Raw genomic sequence first — 24,159 nt, forward strand, 5'->3', positions numbered from 1 at the left:
GTTATGGTAACTATGGTTTGGCTTTATCAAAACATGTCGTGTAAGGTGTCTAACACTTTGGAATAATACCCCCATACCATTTCTGGTGATGAGGATATTATCCCTCCCTTCTAGAGGGAGAGACATGTTAAAATCCTACTTTGCTGTTTATCTCTAACCAAAGCCTCAGCATCACAAAATGGATGCTGCTGCCACAGACACAAGTCTGACCTCCTGCTGCTGGGAGTGATCCCAGCCAGGGAGGCCTGGACAATAGGTTTCCTGCTTGGGGAGGTGCTAGCACCTCCCCAGACAGCCTTTAGTGTATTGGGGCAGGGTGGGCTGAAAGGAATGAGACATGCCTGGGGCACACAAGGTGTTCCTTGCATAGTCCAGTTCAAACCGGCGCTGGGGCACTCCAGCCCCAGCTCTGGCGCGAAACTGGACAAAGGGAAGTGGGTGTAACCACCCCCTCCCAGGTCCCACCCATAAGGCGTGACCTAGCAGGTATCCCAGCCCCCCAGATTAGTATAAGAGTGGGAGTTGGGCCTAAAGACTTTAGATTATCCTGAACCTGCAAAACTGAACAGAAACTCTGGACCTTCGACATTCGACGAAAGAAGAAGACTGAAGAATCTCCCTTGTAGCCAAGGAGTGGCTACCCTGTGCAAACAGGCACCATCAAGAGACTACCCTTTGCTTTGTGAAACGTTCGACGAGGAACCGACTGCAGAGCCCGACCAGAGCCTTGATTTCCAGACTTCTCCGACCCTCATCCACATCTGCAGCAGAGCTGAGATCCGTGGAGGCGACGAGCGACGTGGGACCGGCTACCTGGGAAAAGTGGCTAGTAACTTACAGCGCAGCTTCTGAGGTACCCTCGAAGTTGTGCACCGGGGATTGAGAAGCCCCAACCCCAAGCACCATCTGCACCGAAGACCAGCCCCCCACACTCCACGAGTCCTGCGTGGGGCCCTTCAGCATTTTCCTGCTTGCCGCGTCTGTCCGGTTGCTTGCCCGCTGGCTAGTGGCCTCTGTGACGACGCTCCCTGAAATCTTCTGCGCTGGTTTGGCTCCTCCAGACTGGCTCCCGCTTCTCTGCAAAGAAGAAGCACCCCAGACCTTCCTGGTCTGCACCAGAAGCAAGTCCCTTGTTCTTCGTGGGTTCCGCTTGCCAAGGCTTGGTGAGTCCTAGTCCAACTTCGACGCCGCCGACAGCAAGAGCCTTCGTGGGACAGCTCGCCTCCTGGTCCTGGTCGTCCTCGACGCTTCCTGGTCCTCCTGGCTGCAGCGACAAGCTTCACCTTCACCTGCAACTCTTCACGACATCGCCTGGTTCCTTCCTGGTTCCACGTGGTCACTGGCTAGTGACCTTGACTCTGTCCCCTCTGCTTGCAGGTTTCTTCTCTTCTTGATCCCAGCCTTGGGATCCACCGGACACTCTCCCCTGACTGCCTGTCAGCATCTTTCTTCAGGCATCCATAGGAGTCGACGACGAAAACGACGCATCTTCACCCCTATGCACCCGCAGCCTGTGGGCTAGGTAACTTGGGTACTCCGGTGCTCATCAGGATAGTGACTATCCTAGTGTCTAGTTTTCAAGTCTCAACTTCCTAGCTACTCCGGAAGTGTCCTAAATCTATCTATTTCTAAACTGTAACATTGCTATTGACTTTTACGCATTACGCGTGAGTGTTTCCACTCTGCACACGAATCCCGTGGGCCTCCCACTTCCTAACTAACGCTAGTGTAGTGTAGCCCCAGCGATTCCCTAGGCCTAGGCCTATTCTATTTCCGTGACAGTGGTTCTTATACCACTTATTTAGTATATGGTTTGCGTGGCCCCTAGGGCCTAACTGTATTACTTACCTGTGTGACTTACTGTATGCATTAATAAGACTGTATTGTACTTACCTCTAAACTCATAAAGAGTGCTGAGGGTTTGCTTAGAATAAATACACTTTATTTTATATATATATCTGTTGTGGTGTCCTTTCATTTGGTATTCAAGGGATTATATATGGTATCACAGCTGGCTTCACATGCCATTCAGAGTTTAGCCTAAGACTGCTCTTGTCCATGCTACCACTAGGATAGCTGGTCTATAAGGTTGACTTTACAACCAATCACCATAAGGGTATTTGGACTGATATAAGGTGTTCACTATAACTAGTGACATCATACATCAGGCCAACTTCTCACACATACTGCACTAGCTCAGGAGCCATGCTGCCAAACTCAAGGACGAGAGATTGGGGTGAACCATCTGCCCTCCGAACTTCGTGAGGAGGTCCGGCCGGCACGGCAGGCGCCGGTGTGGCAGAACAGACCGGTGAAGAAGGTCGGTGAACCACCATTGTCTCGGCCACTCCGGAGCAATCAGGATTATTCTGGCTCTGGATTGCGACAGCTTGATCAGCACCGCCGGAATCAGGGGAATGGGTGGAAAGGCGTAGAGAAAGCTGTTGGACCAGCTGATCCATAGTGCATTCCCCAGCGTCCCTGGTTGGTAGTACCTGGACGCGAAGTCGCGGCATTTGCTGTTTTCTGCCGTAGCGAACAGATCTATATCCGGAGTGCCCCATTTTGCGAAGACGTCTCTTAGCACGTCGTCGTTTAGCACCCACTCGTGGTTCTCTTGAACGAGTCTGCTGAGCGCGTCTGCTTGGGCATTCTGCACTCCCGGCAGGTGGGTCGCCGTGATCGTCAGATTCCTGGCCACCAGCCAGTTCCAGATCGCCTGTGCCTCCCGAGACAGGGTGCGTGACCGGGAGCCCCCTGCTTGTTGAGGTAATACATGGTCGTAGTATTGTCCGTCTGAACCAGCAGGGAGGACGTCCTGAAGGAGGGATGGAACGCCTTCAAGGCCAAGTGTACTGCTCTGAGTTCCAAAAAGTTGATATGGTAGGTCGTCTCCATCTGCGACCATATCCCCTGAATCTGAAGAGGGCCCGAATGCGCTCCCCAGCCCTGGAGAGACGCATCGGTCACTATGGTCTGGGCCGGAATGTCCTTGTGAAAAGGAGTCCCCTTGCAGACATTCTCTGGGGAACACCACCATTTCAGAGACTGCCGAGCGTGCTGAGACAACTGGATCTTGTCCTCCCAACGCCCCCTCCTCTGGTCCCATTGATCCTCCAGACATTCCTGCAGGGGCCTCATATGCAGACGTGCATTGGGGGTGAGGAAGATGCAAGAAGCCATCGACCCCAGTAATGAAGACACCGTCCTCACCGTAGGAGAGCGGGCTGAGATGAGATGCAGAGCCTTCCCACGGATCGATAAGCGTCTCTCCTCCGAAGGACACACGCTTGCGGTCAAGGTATTGACTGAAGCCCCCAAGTACTGGAGACACTGCACAGGGATCGGCACTGACTTCGTCATGTTGATGTGCAGCCCCAGACGGTGAAGCAAAGCCGCCGTCCTGTTGAAATGGCACTGGGCTTCCTGATAAGTGGACGCTTTGATCAACCAGTCGTCCAGGTAAGGGTACACAAACACCTTGGTCTTCCGCAGGTGTGCCGCGACCACTGCCATGCACTTGGAGAACGTCCGTGGCGCAGACTTCAGGCCAAACGGGAGTACGGAATACTGGTAATGGTTGTTGCCTACCAGAAACCTCAGGAACTTGCGATGCTTTGGTGCGATCGGCACATGAAAGTAAGCGTCCTGCAGATCTATGGCGCACAGCCAGTCTCCTCGATGCAACTGAGGGTAAATCTGATGCAGGGACAACATACGGAACTTTTCTCGGCGGATCCACCGGTTTGCTTGACGCAGATCCAGAATAGGCCTGAACTCGTTCTTGTCTTTTTTTCTTACGAGAAAGAACCGTGAGTAGAGACCTTTTCCTTTTTGCTTCAAAGGAACAGCTTCTATCGCCTTCTTTTTTAACAGAACGTCCGCCTCCCGCTGGAGCTCCCGCACCATGTTGGAGGAGCGCACTGGTGGAATCTGTGGAGGCGAACTGGTGAAACGAAGACAGTAGCCATTGCAAACAATATTCAGCACCCACTTGTCCTGTGTTATTGTCCTCCACTCTGCCAGGTAGTGTTGAATACTTCCCCCCACCGGAGCGGGTAACGGATGAGGGGGAAGTAACTTTTCAGGGCTTCGACCCGGACGGGCCTTTGTTCCCCACCGAGGACTGATGCTGGCCTCTGCCCCTCTGGCGCTTCTGAAAGGGCTGCCTCTGGTACTGCTGCTGTTGCTGGGGCTGTTGCTGGGGGCCCGACTGACGCCCTTGGCCCCTCTGCTTGGTGTAGCGCCTGCCCGAGGAACGGAAGGACCTCCTCTGCTCCTTAGGCCGCTCCAGCCCCACCGCCTTCAGAGTTTCCGCCTCAGCCTTCATGCGGGCCATCTCGTCATCCGCATGCGACCCGAATAGCGTCGTGCCAGAGAATGCTAGATTGGCGATCTTCTGCTGCGCTTCCGGCTTGAGCGGAGTCAGCCGCAGCCAGGAATGCCTCCTCATATGTATGCCGTGGCAGTACCCATGGGCCGCCAGCAGCGACACGTCCCCCGCCGCACTGATGATCTGATTAGAGACCATCATGCCCTCGTTCAGCACCTCTTGAAAATCCTCCCTCTTGTCTCTGGGCAGGGAGGCCGCGAACTGTTGCAGGGAGTCCCAAAGAGACCTGTCATAGCGCCCCAACAGAGCGGAGGCGCTAGCGGCCTTCATCGTAGTAGCCGACGTGGAGCACATCCTCCTCCCCAAGGAGTCCATTTTGCGACTCTCCTTATCCGGGGGAGCCGTGGAGGAAGGCGTCGTAGAGTGTTGCTTACGAGCCGCCGCCACGATAACAGAATCCGGTAGGGGGTCCACTCTGAGGAACGCCGGATCCGAGTCAGGAGCCCTGTACTTCTTTGACAGTCTCGAGGGCGCCGGCTTCACCACGGCAGGCGTTAAGAACACCTCCATCGCAGGTTCCTCCAGTCCTGGGACCAGCGGGAGGAGGGGGCGCGACAGATGTACTTTATGCAAAGTCTCAAAAATCACAGAAGTAGTGGGAATAGGGGTAGTCACTGATATCCCCAACTTCGCAGCCCCTCTCAGCAACACCTCCTGGAACGTGGCAATGTCATCCACTGGAGAGACGCGGGTAGGAGGCATCTCTGACAGCGAGGGCGAATACTTGCCAGCCCCCGAAGAGTACGTGCCCCTCGACCCTCTGGAACGAGACCGATACCTCCGTCGACCATGTCCAGAGCGAGTGGAGGATCTGCGCCTACTCCGTGATCGCCTGCGAGGGCGAGAGCGAGATCTCTGCCGGGGAGGAACCCTCGGGGGAGGAGGCGGTGGCTGCGGTGGTGAAGCAGGCAGCTGAGGCACGGGCAGAGGCAGCGGAGGAGGTGGAGGAGGAAGAGGAGGAGGAGGAAGAGGAGGAGGCGGAGGAGGAGGAGGCAGTGCAGGCACCGGTGGAGGCGCCGGTGGAAGGTCGGGCACCGGAGGCAAAGGCGGCCGCTGGGTACGCAGCGGGGTCAGATGGTCTGAAGCCCCTTCACTTCTAGCCGGAGAGCCCCCATCATCATTGTCCGGGCTCGCGGCCACTCTCCTCTTCTTGGCGGGCCTGTCCCGCGGGGAAGCCACCGAAGGCGAACGTCCGCGCCTCCCCGATCCCCGACTGGAGATCGTAATCACCGAGGACGTATTCCCCGATGTCTGGGACGTCGAACTGTACGTCGACCTCGAACGGCGTCTCTTCGCCCTCGACGACGAGTGCCGCCCCGCAGTCGATCGTCCTCTCGACGTCGAACCAAGTCTCCTCAACGTCGACCCATGCCTCCTCGACGTCGACTGTCTCCTCGACGTCGGCTTCTGGCGTCTCGACGTCGACCGCCGGTGCTTTGGCGTCGACCGCTGCGATCTCGACGTCGATCGTTGGTATCTCGACGTCGATCGTTGGTGTCTCGACGTCGATCGTTGGTGTCTCGACGTCGATCGTTGGTGTCTCGACGTCGATCGTTGGTGTCTCGACGTCGATCGTTGGTGTCTCGACGTCGATCGTTGGTGTCTCGACGTCGATCGTTGGTGTCTCGACGTCGACCTGCGTCTCGGCGTCGACCGCCTCCGCCTCGACGGCGGGCGCCGGGATCTCGGCGTCGACTCCGTCAGCGTCGAGCCGTGGGTAGACGGCGGCGAGTGCAGTCCATGGGGCTCGGTACGACGTCGATGTGTTGTGGACGTCGACCGTGACACCTGCGACGGCGACCCGGTCCCGGGTCTCGCCGGCCCCTCCCTCGACGTCGAACGCCGAGGCTGCCGCGACCCAGAGCCCTGGATCGACGGCGAACATACCGGTGCCTTCTCTCTTGCCGTCGACGTCGTCGCCTTCGACGTCGAACGCGACCTACCAGCCGGTAGGCGCCGTCTCTGCTCCTTGCTCTGCCCGGAGGTCCCTCCAGGGGCTGAAGCATGGGCGGAGGAGGGGGAATGGGACCCTCCACGCCCTGAAGTCTCACCGGTCCTCTGCTTCTCCTGTCCCTGAAGGCGAGTCTTCTCCCTGTCCCTCAGGGTCCTTTTCGAAAAGGTGCTGCAGATGTCACAGGCAGCTGGGACATGTGAGGGCGACAAGCAGAGGATACACACCTCATGTGGGTCCGTCTTAGCCTTCTTCCTCCCACACTCAGGGCATTTATCGAATAAAGCCATGCTGAGAGTGGGCCAAAACTGCTCCAGATTGCAGGCAGTAGTAGACAAAGGCTTTAGACGTCGAATGAAACCACTTTTAATTCAATCCGATTTTAATCAATTAAACCACCCAAAAGGGTAGAGCTCAAGCTCCAGGGTCCTGCTAGCAGGAGCCGGAAAAAAGAACTGAAAGTAACTTGTGTTGGCTGTGCATCCTGGGATACCGGGGGTCTCTGGAGAGTTTCTTAAAGGCACGGTATCCCTTTAGCAGACACATAATGACAGCCTATAGGGCTTGTCTGTCCACCCCTTCCTCTCTATTGTTTAAAGGGATTTTGGTGAAGGGAGTGTGTGATAATAAAGGAACATGTCAAATGTGAATAAAAATGACATTTCAACTTTATTTTGGCTTTTGTGTTCACTTCAGAGGAAGTGCTGGCCAGTGCAGCCTTGTGGTGATTAGGCTGTATTATTTTGTCTGTCTCTTAAGTGTCTTTGCAGGTTTGCAAATGCGGGACAGCTTAAGAGATATTTTTTGATTGCTCCGGGGTCCCCGCACATGGGCGGGGATTATTCATAGATTATGACAATACACAGAGATCCCCTACTACAGAATAGAATTTTTTGACCGGTTACCAAGAGCGAAATGAGGCTGGCCAAGCAAGAGATCAAATGTAATCACTATTCAGTATAATGCACAGTTTATGTACAATAATATACAAGGGAGTTAAGGTTACACTCCCTCCTTACTAAACACAGCTTAACATCACTGTGTGCAGACTTATAAAATGTATTTCTTTGCGCAATAAATATTTCTTTCAAGATCGTTGTGACTTTGGGTCTGTGTCTATACTTAACTTTCCATTGTGGTGCACTGAGATTTGGTTGCTAAAGTGAAGCAGCAATCCTTCTTGTGCAAACTTTAATCCAATGCTTACTGGCCTGAATGAATACCTGTGTTGTAGAGGTAGCAGACTCCTCATCTTCGTCCAAGTCATCCATTGTCACAGCCTGCAGTTCAGCAGGATCAATGATGATATTCGCTTTGGAAGCAAGGTCATCTTCATGAAGATGAGACATGAAAAGAAAACAAAGGAAGGTTAGCAGCCAGTGTTTATTGTTTAGAAGCAATAATGAATAGCATTGTTTATGCCATCCAAAATAGAAAGTCATCTTTCTTTCCCTACTAGATAACATCTCCATTCTTAGTCTCCTTTTGTCATGCAATACAATTTTTCTAGTGCGTCTTTCAATTTCCTCCCATAAGACTTTATTTAGAATGGTCAATTCTTTTTTGAGTATTTAGTGGTACTGTTTTCACCTGTGCGTGCTCTATGCAATTTAAATGAATAACTTTCTTGCTTTCAATAATAGTTTTTCTGGTCAATATTCTATCTTGCCACTGCTTCACACCTTTGATTATTCTCCAGGTGCCAGATGGGTTCCAAAAACTTTTTTAACAGCAATAGTTGCACAGTAACAATAGATGGTGCCAACATTGCTTCAACTGCTGAACATCTGTTTTACCGGATGTGACAACATGGAACAATGTAGACGCCATTTCACGCACCAATGTCAGTTCCTCGTCCTTTATTTGGGCTCTTCAGAGCCAAGTAGAGAAGAATAGAGAGCCAACGTAAGGATTATGTTACTTACCCTGTAAGCATCTGTTCGTGGCATATAGTGCTGTAGATTCACATGCTCTGCATACTCTTGCCATCTAGTGTTGGATTCAGAGTTGTGCAAGTTGTTTTCTTCGAAGAAGATTTTCAAGTCACTCCTCCTCTCTGTGATACTGTGCATCGACTCCTTTATTAGATTGTTTTACCACAGGCTGGTGAGAAAGTGTAAGAAGAGTGTCAGAATGAGGATGTCCATGCTAAACGTAAATCTATCATCTAAGTATGACATGTAACTACAATGACCATAGGTGTCCGGGGAGGAGGGAGGGTGCATGTGAATCTACAGCTCTACATGCCAAGGACAGATGTATGACTGGTGGTCAGTGGTTTAAATCTTTCAGCACTCCGTCCATCATCTTGTTGTGTTTGCTATGTTCGCCATAAGTGACCAAGGGTATGCCCGCCTAGAAGTGGGTCCCTTGCTCAATGTGCCCATTGATCCAAGCAAGCCTGGCTGATGAGGGGTGAAACCCAGAAACCGGTCCTAGGATGGTTGTTTCCAGTGCGGAGAGGACCCCGCCTGGCAGTTCGGCTAGACTGTTCCCATGAGGAACAGGGTCAAGACTGATTTGTATATGGCTGAGTCCAAACCGGGATGGCATAGTGAGCAAAAGAATGATGGATTAAACCCATATCTGTGACTGGGGGTGAGTGGTTGAAAGGTTTCAGCACTAAGTCCATCATTTTGTTGTGTTTGCATAGTATGCGGTCATATTGTCTGTCCGGACTACGACAACATGCCCTATCAGGTGAGATGGAAATGCTTTTAGCGGTAGGGGAACACCTAGAAGCTCTAGCCAGTTGATGTGGAGATTTTGGTGACACAGAGACCCTGAAAACTGTTAGATGTTGTAGATGGGCACCCCACCCTGTGAGCGATGAGTCTGTTGTGAGCATGATCTGTGGAACAGCGTCGATAAAGGTAGTTGCGGCTGCTTCTGCAAAGCAGTAGTGGGGGGGTGGGGGAGAGGGGGCAAGGGGGAGAGAAAAAATAAAGAACAATTACCGGCCGGCCAGCCAGCCACCACCTCTCTTCCGTCATCTCTGCCCTCTTCATGGCTTCTGTTCAAACAGGATAGGCTCCCCTAAGCCAATCACAACGCTGCAATGCAGCGTTGTGATAGGTCTGAGCGCTGTGGTTCGGCATTCATATGGGGAATTGGAGCCTGGGAATGTTCTCCAACCAGGCTGTAATGCTGCCTGGGTGGAGAACATGGTACACTTAGGAGGGCACCACCACTGCTCCCCTCTGCGCAGATTAGCTTCACCCCACAAAACTGCCACGGCACAGAAAAATAAAATAACATTGCATTATTAGCATTTTATTTTTCCTTTTTTGGCATGCTGAAAGGCAGTGGAATGATGCTCATCCGCCTTAGCGGAGGATCCATCCCTGGATAAAGGGCCGCCCTTTTGATAGGTTTTGTGTGTTCCACCACTGCAAAGAGTGATGGGTGCGGCTGTCTACCAACACTAGATCTTTTAGTTGGCCCTGTCATTGAGTCCATAGACGTGCTAAGCATTCCTGTAGAGGACGCATGTTTAATCTTGCATGAGGCAATATGTCAATGCATGATGCCATCATCCCTGGGAGCTGCATGAAAGTTCTGACTATTAGATACTGGTTGCTTTGGAATTGTAGTAGCATGTTTAAAAACTGTGAATACTGGCTGCATTGGGATAGGCTAAACCTGTTTGAGTTTTTAGTATAGCTCTTAGATAGGGCTGCAGCTGTGACAGTTGAAGATGGAATTTCTGTGCACTGACTGTAAATCCCAACTTGTGAAGAACATTTATGGTAATCTGGGTGTGTTGTAAACACTTGTGGTGTGTGTTGGCTTTGATGAGCCAATCATTTAGATACAGGTCGGTATGAATTTGTCATCTTCCTAGGTGAGCTGCTACTACTGCTAAACATTTGGTGAATACTTTGGGTGCATTAGTGACTCTGAATAGGAGAACGTTGAATTGATAGTGTTTTCCTGCAACCACAAATTTACATTGTGTTGGGTCATTAAGTTCAGTATTGACAAACTCACCTTGCTCTAAGATCTGAACCACCTGGTGAAGTGTGACCATATTGAAGTGTTCTAACAGTATGTACGGGTTTAAAGGCCTGATGTCTAATATTGGCCGTAGAGAACCATCTTTTTGGCTGATTAGGAAGTAAAGTGATTAAATCTCGACCCTTGGTGTTGTAATAGAACTGGTTCTATAGGCCCTTTTGTTAGAAGAGCTTGTACTTCTTGTTTGAGCAGTTGTTGGTGCTCTAGAGAGTTTGTAAATGTGAGATGGAATATAGGGAGGATTGCTGGTGAGCTCCAGGCTATAACCATGTTGGATAATGTCCAACACCCATTTGTCTGATATTATTGATTGCCAAATGGGAAGAAACTGGTGCACTCTTCCCCCGAAAGGTGTATGATGGCCAAGGGGAATTGTTATTAAGCCACTGCTCGTTCGGAGATGGAGAGGTAAGTGCTGGTGTGCCTTTACCTCTCCCTTTAAAATAATTTCCTATATAACCACCCTTGTAGAATCCTCGGAGGGGTTGAGTTTGAGGCCTGTAGGAAGATGCAGCGGCATCCGTGGAGGTACTATTTGAGTCTCCCCTATAAAATGAGTGGCGAAAGGAGCCTCTGTCACAGGGTGACTGAAGTGCTCCCACAGGTTTTTTTTAATTCAGTGTCTTTTTCCATTTTTTCAAGTGCTTCATCCACTTGAGGGCAAAATAGATGTTCCTTGTCAAAGGGAGCATTTAGTATTTGTTGTACCTCTGGTTTGAGCCCAGAGATTCACAGCTATGCGTGTCTTCTGAGGGGAATACTGGTGTTAAGTCCTCTGGCTGTAGTACCAGCAGCGCCTAGCACACATCTGATGGAGGAGTTAGATATTTATTTTCCCTCCTGCACTAATTCCTGCCCTCTGTTCCTCACTGGGAGATATTGAAGTAACTCCTCCATTTCGTCCGAGTGGACCCTGTCAAACCTAGCCAAAATACCTTGTGTATTGGCTATGCGTCAATGATTGGCTGATTGTGCAGCTACTCTTATAACTAAGGCATCTATTAATTTAGATTTTGTGTCTGGAGGTGGTGCATCACCTGAGGTTTTGGAATTTGTTCTTTTATGAGCATTGGACACAACTAAAGAGTCCAATGGAAGCTGGCCCTTAAAAAAAATTGGGTCAGATGGTGGAGGTTTGTATTTTTTTATCAACCCTAGGTGTTATGATGCGTGCGTGTACAAGGTCTTAAAAAATGTCTTCTGCATGGTGCATCATGCTTTTTACCATTGATAAAGACTGTGTTGTCTTATGTGTAGTTCCCAACATTTCAAATAAAGAATTTTCTTCTAAAGATTCTTTATGTAAAGTGACTCCATGGTGTGTGGGTGCCCTGGCAATTAAATCCTGATATGAGGTGTTGTCATAAGGAGGTGACGGTTTTGCAGGGTATAGATCTGGATGTGTCTGTAGGAGGAACTAGATTATAATCATTCAATGGATCTGGTGGTAGTTGGCCATAAGTATCATCCCCTGCCCTTGCATCAGGATCAGTATGAGGAGAACCCTGTGGTGTAATATCTAGAGGGTCTGAACTTGGTACTAAAGGTACTGGTGAAGATGGTAGAGTTGAACAAGGAATGGGGTGGAGAGGGCTAGTAGCCATGTCCCTTCTTTTTTTAAGGAATTTATATATCCTGTGTCTTCTGAACAAGGAATCTTCCTTTTGGAGGAGGATAGTATCACAGGTTTTGTGGAAAGATGTCCAGCGTCTGGATTATTATAAATAAAATATGTCCAGTGTCTGGATTATTATAAATGTTGTTCTGTTTTGGATCTAGCTTTTCCTGCATAGTTTTCAGAATTGACTCCGGAGGTTGAGGAGCATGTTTCTATTTCAACGCTGAAATTTTCGGTACCAAGCCAGATTTTTCCTTTATGTCCTTCGGAATAAGTTTTAGGGGCCGAAGGTGTGGTGTCTCAACTCGAGCCTGAGCCGTAAGGCTTGACTTGTGCTTTCAGTGGCAAGCCGAGGGCGGGGCATTTGCAGCAGAGCCTCGAAACCTACCATGATCTCGATACCTACCATGACCTAATGGCAGTGGTGGCCCAGAAGCCTTTTGTTTGGTGGAAACGAGTTTTGTGGGCAAAGGGGATTTGGTACTCACAGCACCTCGAACGGCTGGGACATTGAGGGACTCCAGTTCTATCTCCAGTTCGGAATCACAGTCTTATACAGAGTAGTGCTCTTCCTTTTCCACTGCGAACGCTTCCATTTCTTCCCGTTCGATATCTTCTCTGAAGATATCTGGGGTGTCTTCGATACTCTGCCACTGCATTTCTCTTCGTCAAGCCCGACGGTCCTGCAGGGTCTTTTTAGATAGAAATGAGCAACAAGTGTTACAGTTTTCTTCCTTGTCTTCCGGAGACAGGCACAGGTTACAGACCTTGTGAAAGTTGGTGCACGGCTATTTGAAGTGTCACCAAGGGCAGAATTGGAACGGAGTCCGTTCCATCGGCAGATTGCTCGATGATGGTTTCCTTGAGTGGAAGTTACATGAAAATGGGCTAGTCCCGAAGGCCACAGTTGGCGTTTTCTCGATCCTATGAGAGTTTTCCGATTTTGACACGCGAAGGATGGGAAATGCATTTAAAACAATACCGACGAGGGCATGCAGACGATTGCGCATGAAAAGGATCCTGAAGAAAGGTCTTGAACCGGAGCACCGCAAACTACGGCCGAACCCGATGGCAGAAAAAAAAACAATTTACCAATGGAGTCGATGCCTATGCGCACTATCACCTAAAGGAGGAGTCACCTTACCTCGTGACTGGAAAAGACTTCTTTGAAGAAAAACCACTGGCAAACATCCGGACCCAACACTAGACAGCAGCAGTATGCAAAGCATGTGTTTCTACAGCACACGTCTCAAACACATTTTTAAGGAGTAGGCAGTGGTCCATGGGATCACTGCTTATTCCTAAACAAAGTTTGTAGAGATTTCCATTATTTTTTAAATGCTGCCCATTTTTCGTTAAGGAAAGCAGCAGCATTACAAACTGATTGCTTTATTAAGAAGCAATCAGATATGGTGTTCTGCTGACCCCAGCAGGCTACCATCTCTCAGTGATGATAGCGAATCTTATTCGGTCACAAATTGCTTTTATCAGATGCATTTTATGTACATCTGGCCCATGTTTCATTACATTTGCCACCCTTGCCCATATTAGTCCGAAACCTAAAGGCTGGTGGTGACCAGCTCCAGATTGATGATTGATGCTGGGGCAAGAGCTGCCTGAGAGGCTGAGATTGATGGTCCAGAATCAACTGTAGCACAGTGGGCGTCCTGAAGGTTCCGAAAAATACTTAAAGTTCTCCAGCATGGCTTTCTTAAACGCCACAATCTACACATCAGCAGAAGGAGAAAGACATTTTGAATTTAACATCTCCAACAGAGGAACAGGCTAAAAAAAGAGATGTTGTTTATAGAGTCAGAGAGTGCCACTGCTGGCTCCTGGACTTACTAAACATGGTGACCACTTCCTTGAGGAGAACAAGAATTGCTCTTAGTGCATTTTTCGGTCTTGTTTTTGATGGGAAGACAGATTACTCAGATTACTCGCTATTCTGAGGGAATTTACAGACAAAAGCAAGTAGTAGCAGAAGTTTTTAAAACTATTACCCATGAAATTTGATAAGTGTCACCAAAGAGAGAGGAGCCTGTGCAGGAAGTAAGAGGCTACACCCACAGTCACATAACAAGCAAAGTGCTGGCAGATTCTGAATGATGAGTAGTGTTAGGGAGGTCCTTCTGAGCTGAAAAAAGCATATTTATGTTTTTATATCAAGGCATTAGCCTGGGTTAAAACTGTTCTTACCTTTAAGCGTCTTTTTGAGATGTGACAGCAGTCCACCAAGCCTCTGAAGATCAAAGTACTCCACTTTCCCATTGTAGAAGAGCTGAGGTGGAACGTATGCTTCTGGAAAGAGATGAAGTGAAGAAGGGTAAATGGGGCATCGTGGAAGAAGCGGAGAACGAAGTGAGATGACACAGATAAAGAGAGAGCTTAAATAAAGTAGAATAGAATGTACAGCACAAATAGAAAGGAAATATACAGAAATGATCAGCAGAGGTAGGAATGCAAAATGAATCAAATAAAAGAACATAAGAAAATTAAGAATTATGGTACATCAAAAGGAGTGGTGAATAAAAACAAAAATCTAATTTTCACTAGCTGTAAGCACAATACCACCAAAAGCCATAAACTTTAGGTAGACACATTATGTTTTCCTATGGTAAAGCATACAGTCTTGAAATATGTATTACTTGAGCCACAACTGTGAAGAAACTAGGATAACAGGCAGACTAATGATAATCCTTTGAGGTACACTTTAACCCTGTGTCAGACATCTTTCTTCCATTGACAAAAGATTGGGACCTAAAAACAATAGTACAACTGAAGAGATCCAAATGCTACTGAGTCTTTGCCATCCTACCACATAAGATAACACTACTTTTAAACATGTCATGACTAACTAACTACAGTGCTATGAAGTTGTAATAAGAGTAGAATGTGCGCTGTACAAATGTCACTAACAGTGTACTAGAATATTATCTGGAGTCTTATCTCAACCTTTTAAGGTGGTAAGAGATTCTTCTTCGGTCTGAAATATTATTTTAACCACCTTACTTTTTATCACTGTAAATGGGGAAGGAATATGCTACTTACCAGTATGCATCCATTCTTGGCATGTAGAGCTGTAGAGCCACACTTAAGATAAGATCGCCATCTGGTGTTGGGCTCGGATGCTTGCAGGTTGTTGTCGTCTTCGGAAGAAGTCTTTTGGTCACGAGATAGGTGACTCCTCCTTTGGACTACAGTGCGCATGGGCATCCACTCAATCCTCAGATTGTTTTTCGCCATGATGGGAAATGATGGAGTGTGTAAGAATAAAGAAAGGATGTCCATGTGTAATGTCTAATTAAGACAATGCTGGAACAGATACAGGTCCCGGGGAGGTGGGTGGGCGTGTGTGGCTCTGCAGCTCTACATGCCAAGAACAGATGCATACTGGTAAGTAGCATATTCCGTTGAGGCATATGAGCTGCAGATCACACACTTAGGATAGACTATACAGCAGTGTCTCCCCTAGCGGTGGTCACCTGTATCGGTTGCAGCAGTTTGGAATAAAGTTTTAAGGACAGCCTGACCCACAGAAGCTTGTTGTTTGGCTTGCACATCAACACAGTAATGTTTAGTGAAGGTGTGTGTTGTAGACCATGTGGCTGCCTTACAAATATCTTCTAAGGGAATGTTTGCTAAGAATGCCATGGAAGCCCCTATTTTGCGTGTGGAGTGCGCTCTAGGGGGAACTGTTAGAGTGCGTTTAGCTTTTTGGTACCATATTTGGATACATTTAACTATCCACCTGGCTATCCACGATTTGGAAATGGGGTTGCCTTTATGTGGTGGCGAGAAAGCAACAAACAATTGTTTGGTTTTGCAGAAAGATTTGGTTCTGTTAATGTAATACAGCAGGGCTCTTTTAACATCTAAGGTATGAAGAGCTCTTTTCAGCTACCGAGTTCGGATTTGGGAAGAACACTGGTAGCTCGACTGATTGGTTAAGATGGAATGGAGAAATGACATTTGGAAGGAATTTTGGATTTGTTCTAAGAACCACTTTGTTATGATGTAGTTGTAGGAATGGTTCTTGTATGGTTAAAGCCTGGATCTCACTTACCCTTCGAAGGGATGTGATAGCAATAAGGAAAGCCACTTTCTATGTAAGGAATTGTAGTTCGCATTTATGCAGAGGTTCAAATGGGGGACCCATGAGCCTAGTGAGAACAATATTTCCACACTGGAGAGGGTGGTAATCTGGGAGGAATAATCCTTTTAAGACCTTCCATGAAGGCTTTGATTGCAGGCACTGTAAATAGTGAAAAGTGTTGTCGATTTTGTAAGTAGGCTGCTAATGCTGCTAGGTGGAGACGTATGGATGAGTACGCAAAATTACATCTTTGCAAGTGTAGTAAGTAGCAAATGACGTTCTGGATGGATGCATCCAGTGGGCGTATATCATTGTTAGTGCAGTAAATGGCAAATCTTTTTCATTTTGCAGCGTAGCAGGCTCTAGTAGTAGGCCGTCTGGCCTCCTTTATAATATTCATGCAGTCTGGTGGTAGGTTGAGGTAACCGAACTCTAGGACTTCAGGAGCCAGATCGCTAGGTTCAGTTGATGTGGATCGGGTGTCTGATTTCTCCATGGTTCTGGGTTAATAAGGACGGGAGAGGCGCAGTCTTTGGTGTGGAACTAGAGAGAGTTCCAGTAGTGTTGTGAACCAGGGTTGACGTGCCCATGTGGGAGCTACTAGTATCAGCTTGAGAGACCTTTGCCTGAGCTTTTGTACCACGAATTGAATGAGTGGGAGAGGCGGAAAAGCATACGCAAATCTGCCTGACCAGTTCATCCATATTGCATTGCCCTTCGACTGGGTGGGGAAACCTGGCGGCGAAGGTTGGGCATTTTGCGTTTTCGTGTGTGGCGAACAGGTCTATGTCTGGTTGGCCCCATTTTTGGAAGAATGGGAGTAGGACTTGAGGGGTGTAATTCCCATACATGGATCTGTTGGGTTTGTCGACTCAACAAATCGGCAATCTGATTGTGAACTCCTGGAAGGTGTTCTGCTAGCAGGTAGATGTTCTGGGGAATTGCCCATCTCCAAATGTTCTGTGCGAGCTGGGACAGTTGGAGAGAATATGTGCCTCCTTGTTTCTGTATGTAATACATGGCTGTCATGTTGTCTGTCTGGATGAGGACAGTTTTGTTCTTTAGATGTAATTGGAATGATTTCAATGCTAGGAACACTGCCTGTAGTTCCAGGTAATTGATATGGAGCACTTTTTGTTGAGTGGTCCATTTGCCCTGAGTGGTGTGTCCTAGGAGATGGGCTCCCCACCCTGTGAGAGTTGCGTCGGTTGCCACCATTTTAGTGAGCGATGTGAGCGACTGTCCACTAACACCAGATCCATAAGTTGTCCGTGAGACTGGTTCCACTGACGTGCTAGACATGTCCCATAAGGCACAATGAAGATGCATGATGCCATCATGCCTATGAGTTGCATGAACACTCTTGCTGGGAGAGAGTGTTGGGATTGAAATTTTATGATGAGAGCTTGTATATTGGCTATCCTGGCTGGGCTGTGATAAGCTATGGCCTTCGAGGTATTTATGGTGGCTCCCAGATATTGATGTATGTGGGAGGGTTGTAGTTGAGATTTGGGATAGTTGATGGTGAATCCCAAGTTGTGTAAAAGTTGAATAGTTTGGTGAGTGTGTAGAATGCTGTGAGAAGTTGGCCTGATGAATGATGTCACTAGTTCTAGTGTACACCTTATATCAGTCCAAACAACCCTTATGGTGATTGATTGTAAAGTCAACCTTATAGACCAGCAATCCTAGTGGTAGCATGGACAAGAGCAGTCTTAAGCTAAACTCTGAATGGCATGTGAAGCCAGCTGTGATACCATATATAATCTCTTGAATACCAAATGAAAGGACACCACAACATATATATATATATATATATATATATATATATATATATATATATATATATATATATATATATATATATATATATATATATAAAATAAAGTGTATTTATTCTAGTCAAACCCTCAGCACTCTTTATGAGATTAGAGGTAAGTACAACACAGTCTTATTCAAGCATACATTAAGTCACACAGGTAAGTAATACAGTTAGGCCCTAGGGGCCACGCAAACCATATACTAAAGAAGTGGTATAAGGACCACTGTCACGGAAATAGGATAGGCCTAGGCCTAGGGAATCGCTGGGGCTACCCTACACTAGCAACAGTTAGGAAGTGGGAGGCCCACGGGATTCAGGTGCAGAGTGGAAACACTCACGCGTAATGCGTAAAAGTCGATAGAATTACTAGCAGTTAGAAATTAACAGTTTAAAGACACTTCTGAAGCAGCTAGAGAGTCGAGACTCAGGAACTAGACCCTAGGATAGTCACTACCCTTTTGAGCACCGAAGTACCCAAGTTACCTAGCCCATGGGCTGCGGGTGCATAGGTGTGAACTTGCGTCTGGTTTCGTCGTGGACTTCTATGGATGCCTGAAGGAAAGTTGCTGACAAGCAGTCAGTGAAGAGTGTCTGGTGGATCCCAAGGCTGGGATCAAGAAGAGAGGATACCTACAAGCAGAAGGGACAGAGTCCAGGTCACTAGCCAGTGACCACGTGGAACCAGGAAGGAACCAGGCGATGTCGTGAAGTTTGCAGGTGAAAGGTGAAGCTTGTCGCTGCAGCCACGGGTACCAGGAGACGTCGAGGACGACCAGGACCAGGAGGCGAGCTGTCCCGCGAAGGCTCTTGCTGTCGGCGGCAGCGAAGTCGAACTAGGACTCACCAAGCCTTGGCAAGCGGAACCCACGAAGAACGGAGGACTTGCTTCTGGTGCAGACCAGGAAGGTCTGGGGTGCTTCTCTTTTGCAGAGAAGCGGGAGCCAGTCTGGAGGAGCCAAACCAGCAGTGAAGATTTCAAGGTGTGTCGTCACAAAGGCCGCTAGCCAACGGGCAAGCAACCGGACAGATGCGGCAAGCAGGAAAATGCAGAAGGGCCCCACGCAGGACTCGTGGAGTGTGGGGGGCTGATCTTCGGTGCAGATGGTGCTTGGGGTTGGGGCTTCTCAATCCCCGGTGCACAACTTCGAGGGTTCCTCAGAAGCTGCGCTGGAAGATACTCGCCACTTTTCCCAGGTAGCCGGTCCCACGTCTCTTGTCGCCTCCACGGATCTCAGCTCGGCTGTGGATGTGGATCAGGGTCGGAGAAGTCTGGAAGTCAAGGCTCTGGTCGGGCTCTGCAGTCGGTCCCTCGTAGAACTTCAGCAAAGCAAAGGGTAGTCTCTTGATGGTGCCTGTTTGCACAGGGTAGCCACTCCTTGGCCACAAGGGAGATTCTTCAGTCTTCTTCTTTCGTCGAATGTCGAAGGTCCAGAGTTTCTGTTCAAGTTGCAGGTTCAGGATAATCTAATCTCCTGGGGCCCAGCTACCACTCTTATACTAATCTGGGGGGCTGGGTTGCCTGCTAGGTCACGCCTTATGGGTGGGACCTGGGAGGGGGGTGGTTACACCCCCTTCCCTTTGTCCAGTTTCGCGTCAGGACTGGGGCTGGGGTGCCCCAGCACCGGTTTGAACTGGACTATGCATGGAGCACCTTGTGTGCCCCAGGCAGTGTCTCGTTTCATTCATCCCTCCCTGCCCCAATACACTAAGGCCTGTCTGGGGTGGTGCTCGCACCTCCCAAGGCAGGAAACCTATTGTCCAAGCCTCCCTTGCCAGGATCACTCCCAGCAGCAGGAGGTCAGACTTGTGTCGTGGCAGCAGCATCCATTTTGTGATGCTGGGGCTCTGGTTAACTTTAACCGGGTAAGTAGGTTACAACATGTCTTCTCCCTCTAGAAGGGAGGGATAATATCCTCATCCCCAGAAATGGGATGGGGGTATTATTCCAAAGTGTTAGACACCTTACACGACATGTTTTGATAAAGCCAAACCATAGTTACCATAACCGTTTAAGATTATAAGGCACTTTAAGAGTATATGGTAGGCTATATCATAGAACAGCTATAAGGACATGGTTCCGAAAGCTGCAGACAGGCTCAACTCATGCTAGAGCACCATCTCACATGTTACCAAGCACTCTGCCTCCAGGATTGTTAAGGCCTGCCATAGGAGTGGCTGATAGGTACACATGTGTCTATATGTAAGTTAGGTATAGGAATACTACACCTAAGCAAGGAGTGATTACACGACCTTGCCCCAGCTGAGTGATCAGCCAGTTGTGTCATAATGGAAGGCCAGGCCAGGGGTGGCATAATACATGCTGCAGCCCCTGGTAGGCCTAGGGTACACCTATGCCCTGGGTACCTAAGGTACACTGTACAGGGGCCAATAAGGTGATCCTATCCAAATGGGTTATGCACCTAAAGTACATAGTATCAATTTAGAGAGAGAACAGCAGGGCTGTGGGTCTTATTAGCAGGCCCACAGCCGCATCGAAGTCGAAAACTAGTAAAGCATGGGGGGTGTTTGTGTAGAGGTTTTGAACGTGGAGGAGGTGTCTGCTCCAATATTTTTGGATGCTCCTCTATAGAAGGAGCGTCGAAAGGAGCCACGTGGCTGTGGAGACTGCAATGCTCCCATGGACTTAGCAGTCTCTGTGTCTTTCTTCATTTTTTCAAGTGCAGTATCTACTGCTGGTCCAAACAGTTGCTCTTGGTTAAATGGTTGGCTAAGTATGGTACTTTGTACTTCTGGCTTAAAGCCTGAAATACGAAGCCATGCATGGCGTCTAAGAAGTACGCTTGTATTGATTGCTCTAGAGGCAGTGTCTGCGGCGTCAAGTGCACATTTAATTGAGGCATTTGAGATGAGCTTTCCCTCTTGTATAAGGTCATTTGCCTGGGTCTTGTATTGGTCTGGTAGGTGTTGTATAAGATCTTCTAACTGATCATAGTGAGCCCTATCATAGCGTGCCAATAGGGCTTGTGTGTTGGCAATACGCCAATGGTTAGCTGCTTGTGCTGCTACTCTTTTTCCCGAGGCTTCGAATAGTTTGGATTCTTTGTCTGGGGGTGGTGTATCTCCTGTTTGGGAGTTAGCCCGCTTCCTTGCGTTGGAAACCACCAAAGAATCCAGAGGGAGCTGTCCTTTAATATAAGAAGGATCTTCTGGGGCAGGTCTATATTTTTTCTCAATTCGAGGGTTAAGTACCCTGGCCCGTGCGGGGTCCTTAAAAACTTCTGTGGTGTGTTTTATGACCCCTTTAATCATAGGTAAAATTAGAACTGATTTCTGAGACTGCTCAAAAGTGTCTAAAAGGAAGTCTTCCTCAGGTGCATCTGAGTGCATGGTGACGCCATGGTAAAGTGCTGCTCTGTGTACTAGTTGTCCAAACCCGAGGTGGTCATCTGGAGGTGAGGGTTTGGAAGGGTATGTAGTAGGATCAGGTACATCAGGCAGAGGGTAAGCCCTGTCGTCCAATGGTACAATATCCGGATTTGTGAAAGGATCATTAGGATCATTAAGATCATCCGGATCACCCCCTCCCCAAAGGTCATCATCATCATCCTGTGGAGGTGGTGTATGTGAAGGAGATGGTGGAGGTAATGGTGGTGGAGGCAGGGGGGGTGGGGTAAGAGGTCGTACAGGAGAGGAAGGGGGAATGGGTGAAGTGGCTGAGTCCTTCTTTAAAGGAGCTGGAGAAGGTGTTGTGTCTAGCTTCCTTTTTTTACATGGCACAGCAGTGACATGTCCAGTTTTTGGATTAATATAGATCCTTTTTTGCATTGGATCTGGGTGGAAAAGTTCTTGGTCTTCAGGAACAGACTTTGGCGCCGATTTTTTCGGTTCCGATCTATGTTTTGGGTGATCGGTAGAGTCTTTAGGAGGTGTAGTATAGACCTTAGCCGGTTATTTCGGTACCGATGAGGGTTTCGGTGCCGATGAAGGTTTCGGTGCCGAAATGGAGTCTTTAAGCTTGGGAGCTTTCGGTGCCGGCTTGTCTACGGGACTCGATGGTTTCGGTGCCAAAGGTGCCGGAGCCGGCTTCGGTGCCGAGAGGTCTTGTGTCTTCGGTGCCGAAGGTGCTGGGGGTACAATAATGTGTTTGCTCGGGCCCAAGCCACCTGAAGGCTTGTATTTCTTCAGGAGCCGAGCCCGAAGGCGGGGCTTCTGAAGGTTGTTTTCGTCGCGACTGGGGCCAGCTGGCGAAGTCTTGATCAATGCCTTTTTTGGAGGGGTTGGGGTAGGGGCATCGGTACTCACGCGTTGCCCCGGAGTAATGGGGTCGTCGGAGTCGTCTGCTTCTGATATAATGTGAAGTTCCTTGGAATCTTCTTCCGGGACATCTGGGCCCTCATCAAAGATGTCCTCTGGTTCCAGAGCTGGTCTGTGTGCCATGATATGGCGTCGAGCTCTCTGATCCCGAATGGTCTTCTTGGATCGGAATGCGACGCAGGCTGGACAGCTGGACTCGTCGTGTTCCGGCGACAGGCACAGGTTGCAGACCTTGTGATGGTCACTGTGCGGGAATTTTGTGCCACATTGGTGGCATTTTTTAAACGGCATCCTTTCCATGAGCCGCAGGCCTCACGGCGCGGATAGGTTTAATTGCCCGCGTCGACGTCCGGAACCGGCCCGATGAATTCGATGTCGAGTAAAGGTGTATCGATGAATATTATAAAGGTTTTTCGCTTCGAAAAGCTTGGTTTAGAAGTTTTCTACCGGAGTGGAAAAGTTTCATCCGAACCCAATGGCGGAAAAAAACAATCTGAGGATGGAGTGGATGCCCATGCGCACTGTAGTCCAAGGGAGGAGTCACCTATCTCGTGACCAAAAGACATCTTCCGAAGACAACAACAACCTGCAAGCATCCGAGCCCAACACCAGATGGCGATCTTATCCTAAGTGTGTGATCTGCAGCTCATATGCCTCAAACTGTACACTTTCAATAAAAGGTATAGCTCTGACTGGACACCGATTTGACTGTGTGATTATAGTGACATACACCAAGTCCCAAACTTACTAACACATTGTGGAGTAAGCCTTAACTTCTGGACACAGTTATCTTTGGAGCATCGGGAGCAATAAAGGAGTAACTGTTCAAATTATTAACTGCAATAGGCTGTAGGACTGCAGTGGTACATGGCAGTGCCCACCACACATAATGCCTTGTACCACTTGCTTTCTTAGAACCTGGAGAAAAGGCCTTGCAATCATCTGTGAACAAGTCGCGTACGGCAAACACAAATAGAATTGTATCAGAGATCCACATGAAGAAGTTCAGTGCCGAGCGAGGTTGCCTCTATCTTACTCTCACCACGCTCCATTTAACACAGTTTGATGAAGGAAATAATCCATCTAGCTTGTCTATTTCAAAACCCCCATAAAGATATGATTGTTCAAATATGTGATTAGTATAAATTAGACACTGTAACAAGTTCACATTCTTCTCAAATATAAATGGACGAGGAGTAAAAAGGTAGACAGAAAAAACGGGATATAGAGGTCTGTCCAAAGTACTGCATTTGTCCTAACCTGCAAGGCCAGTTGTAAAATTAACACCAGTTTCAAATTCCACTTAGGGGATACAAGTAGTTTAGGGGAAAGTGTTCTGAAAGACTTAAGAACTTCTTTACAAATAGCTTTTACAAGGCACTTGCCCCAGTCACCACTTAATCAAAAATGGGAAGAACCTCACAGGAAAGTGAATTCAATAAGCATGACATTAAGTCATAGAACTGTATCCTCCTGTGCCCCTACACACATTTGTAAGACTAATACATCATGCCCAAAACAAGGCATTTGATAGAAATGAGTTTACTAAGGTGAGCATGCCTGCCTCTACAGTTGAAGATAGCATCAGAATCGGGGACAAATGCCACACCACTACCTTAGAAAGCACAAGAAAACTCAAATCTTTGGATCCAGGTGAGTAGAGAATTATGTTCTACTCACCCAGTAGAGCGAAATCAAGATAACCTCTGCCTTTAAAAATCTCATCCTCCAGACTACATGTGGAGGAAGCGCAACAAGAACAATTGTGTAATGATTTGTTGACTACCAATTTACTATGATCATATCCCCCAGAAGGCTCATTACTGTAAACTCTCTGAAACAAAGAATGGTGCCTTTCTGATTGTTCCGAGTGGCAAAACTGTCCATACAAGTGTTCCTCAACAGGCAAACATCCTCAGCCTCAAAATGTAGTTGCCATTAGTTTGGCCTGAGTTTCACTTTCTCCAACAAGTTCACTGAAATTTAA

At 48.3% G+C, this 24,159-nt stretch overlaps 1 protein-coding gene across 2 annotated transcripts in view; it reads right to left on the reverse strand.

Moving 5' to 3' along the window:
* The window catches only part of RNF123 (ring finger protein 123), a 1,761,234-nt gene that overhangs the window by 1,141,630 nt on the left and 595,445 nt on the right, over positions 1-24,159 (reverse strand). For both annotated transcript variants that reach the window (XM_085625036.1, XM_085625035.1), the window contains exons 21-22: positions 14,179-14,280; positions 7,568-7,674 (exon numbers count right to left, since the gene is read on the reverse strand). In XM_085625036.1, coding sequence (XP_085481162.1) covers positions 7,568-7,674; positions 14,179-14,280 — 209 coding nt within the window. The remainder of the gene's footprint in view (positions 1-7,567; positions 7,675-14,178; positions 14,281-24,159) is intronic.

Source organism: Triturus cristatus, chromosome 9, assembly GCF_964204655.1.
Source record: "Triturus cristatus chromosome 9, aTriCri1.1, whole genome shotgun sequence".
Taxonomy (NCBI): Eukaryota; Metazoa; Chordata; class Amphibia; order Caudata; family Salamandridae; genus Triturus; species Triturus cristatus.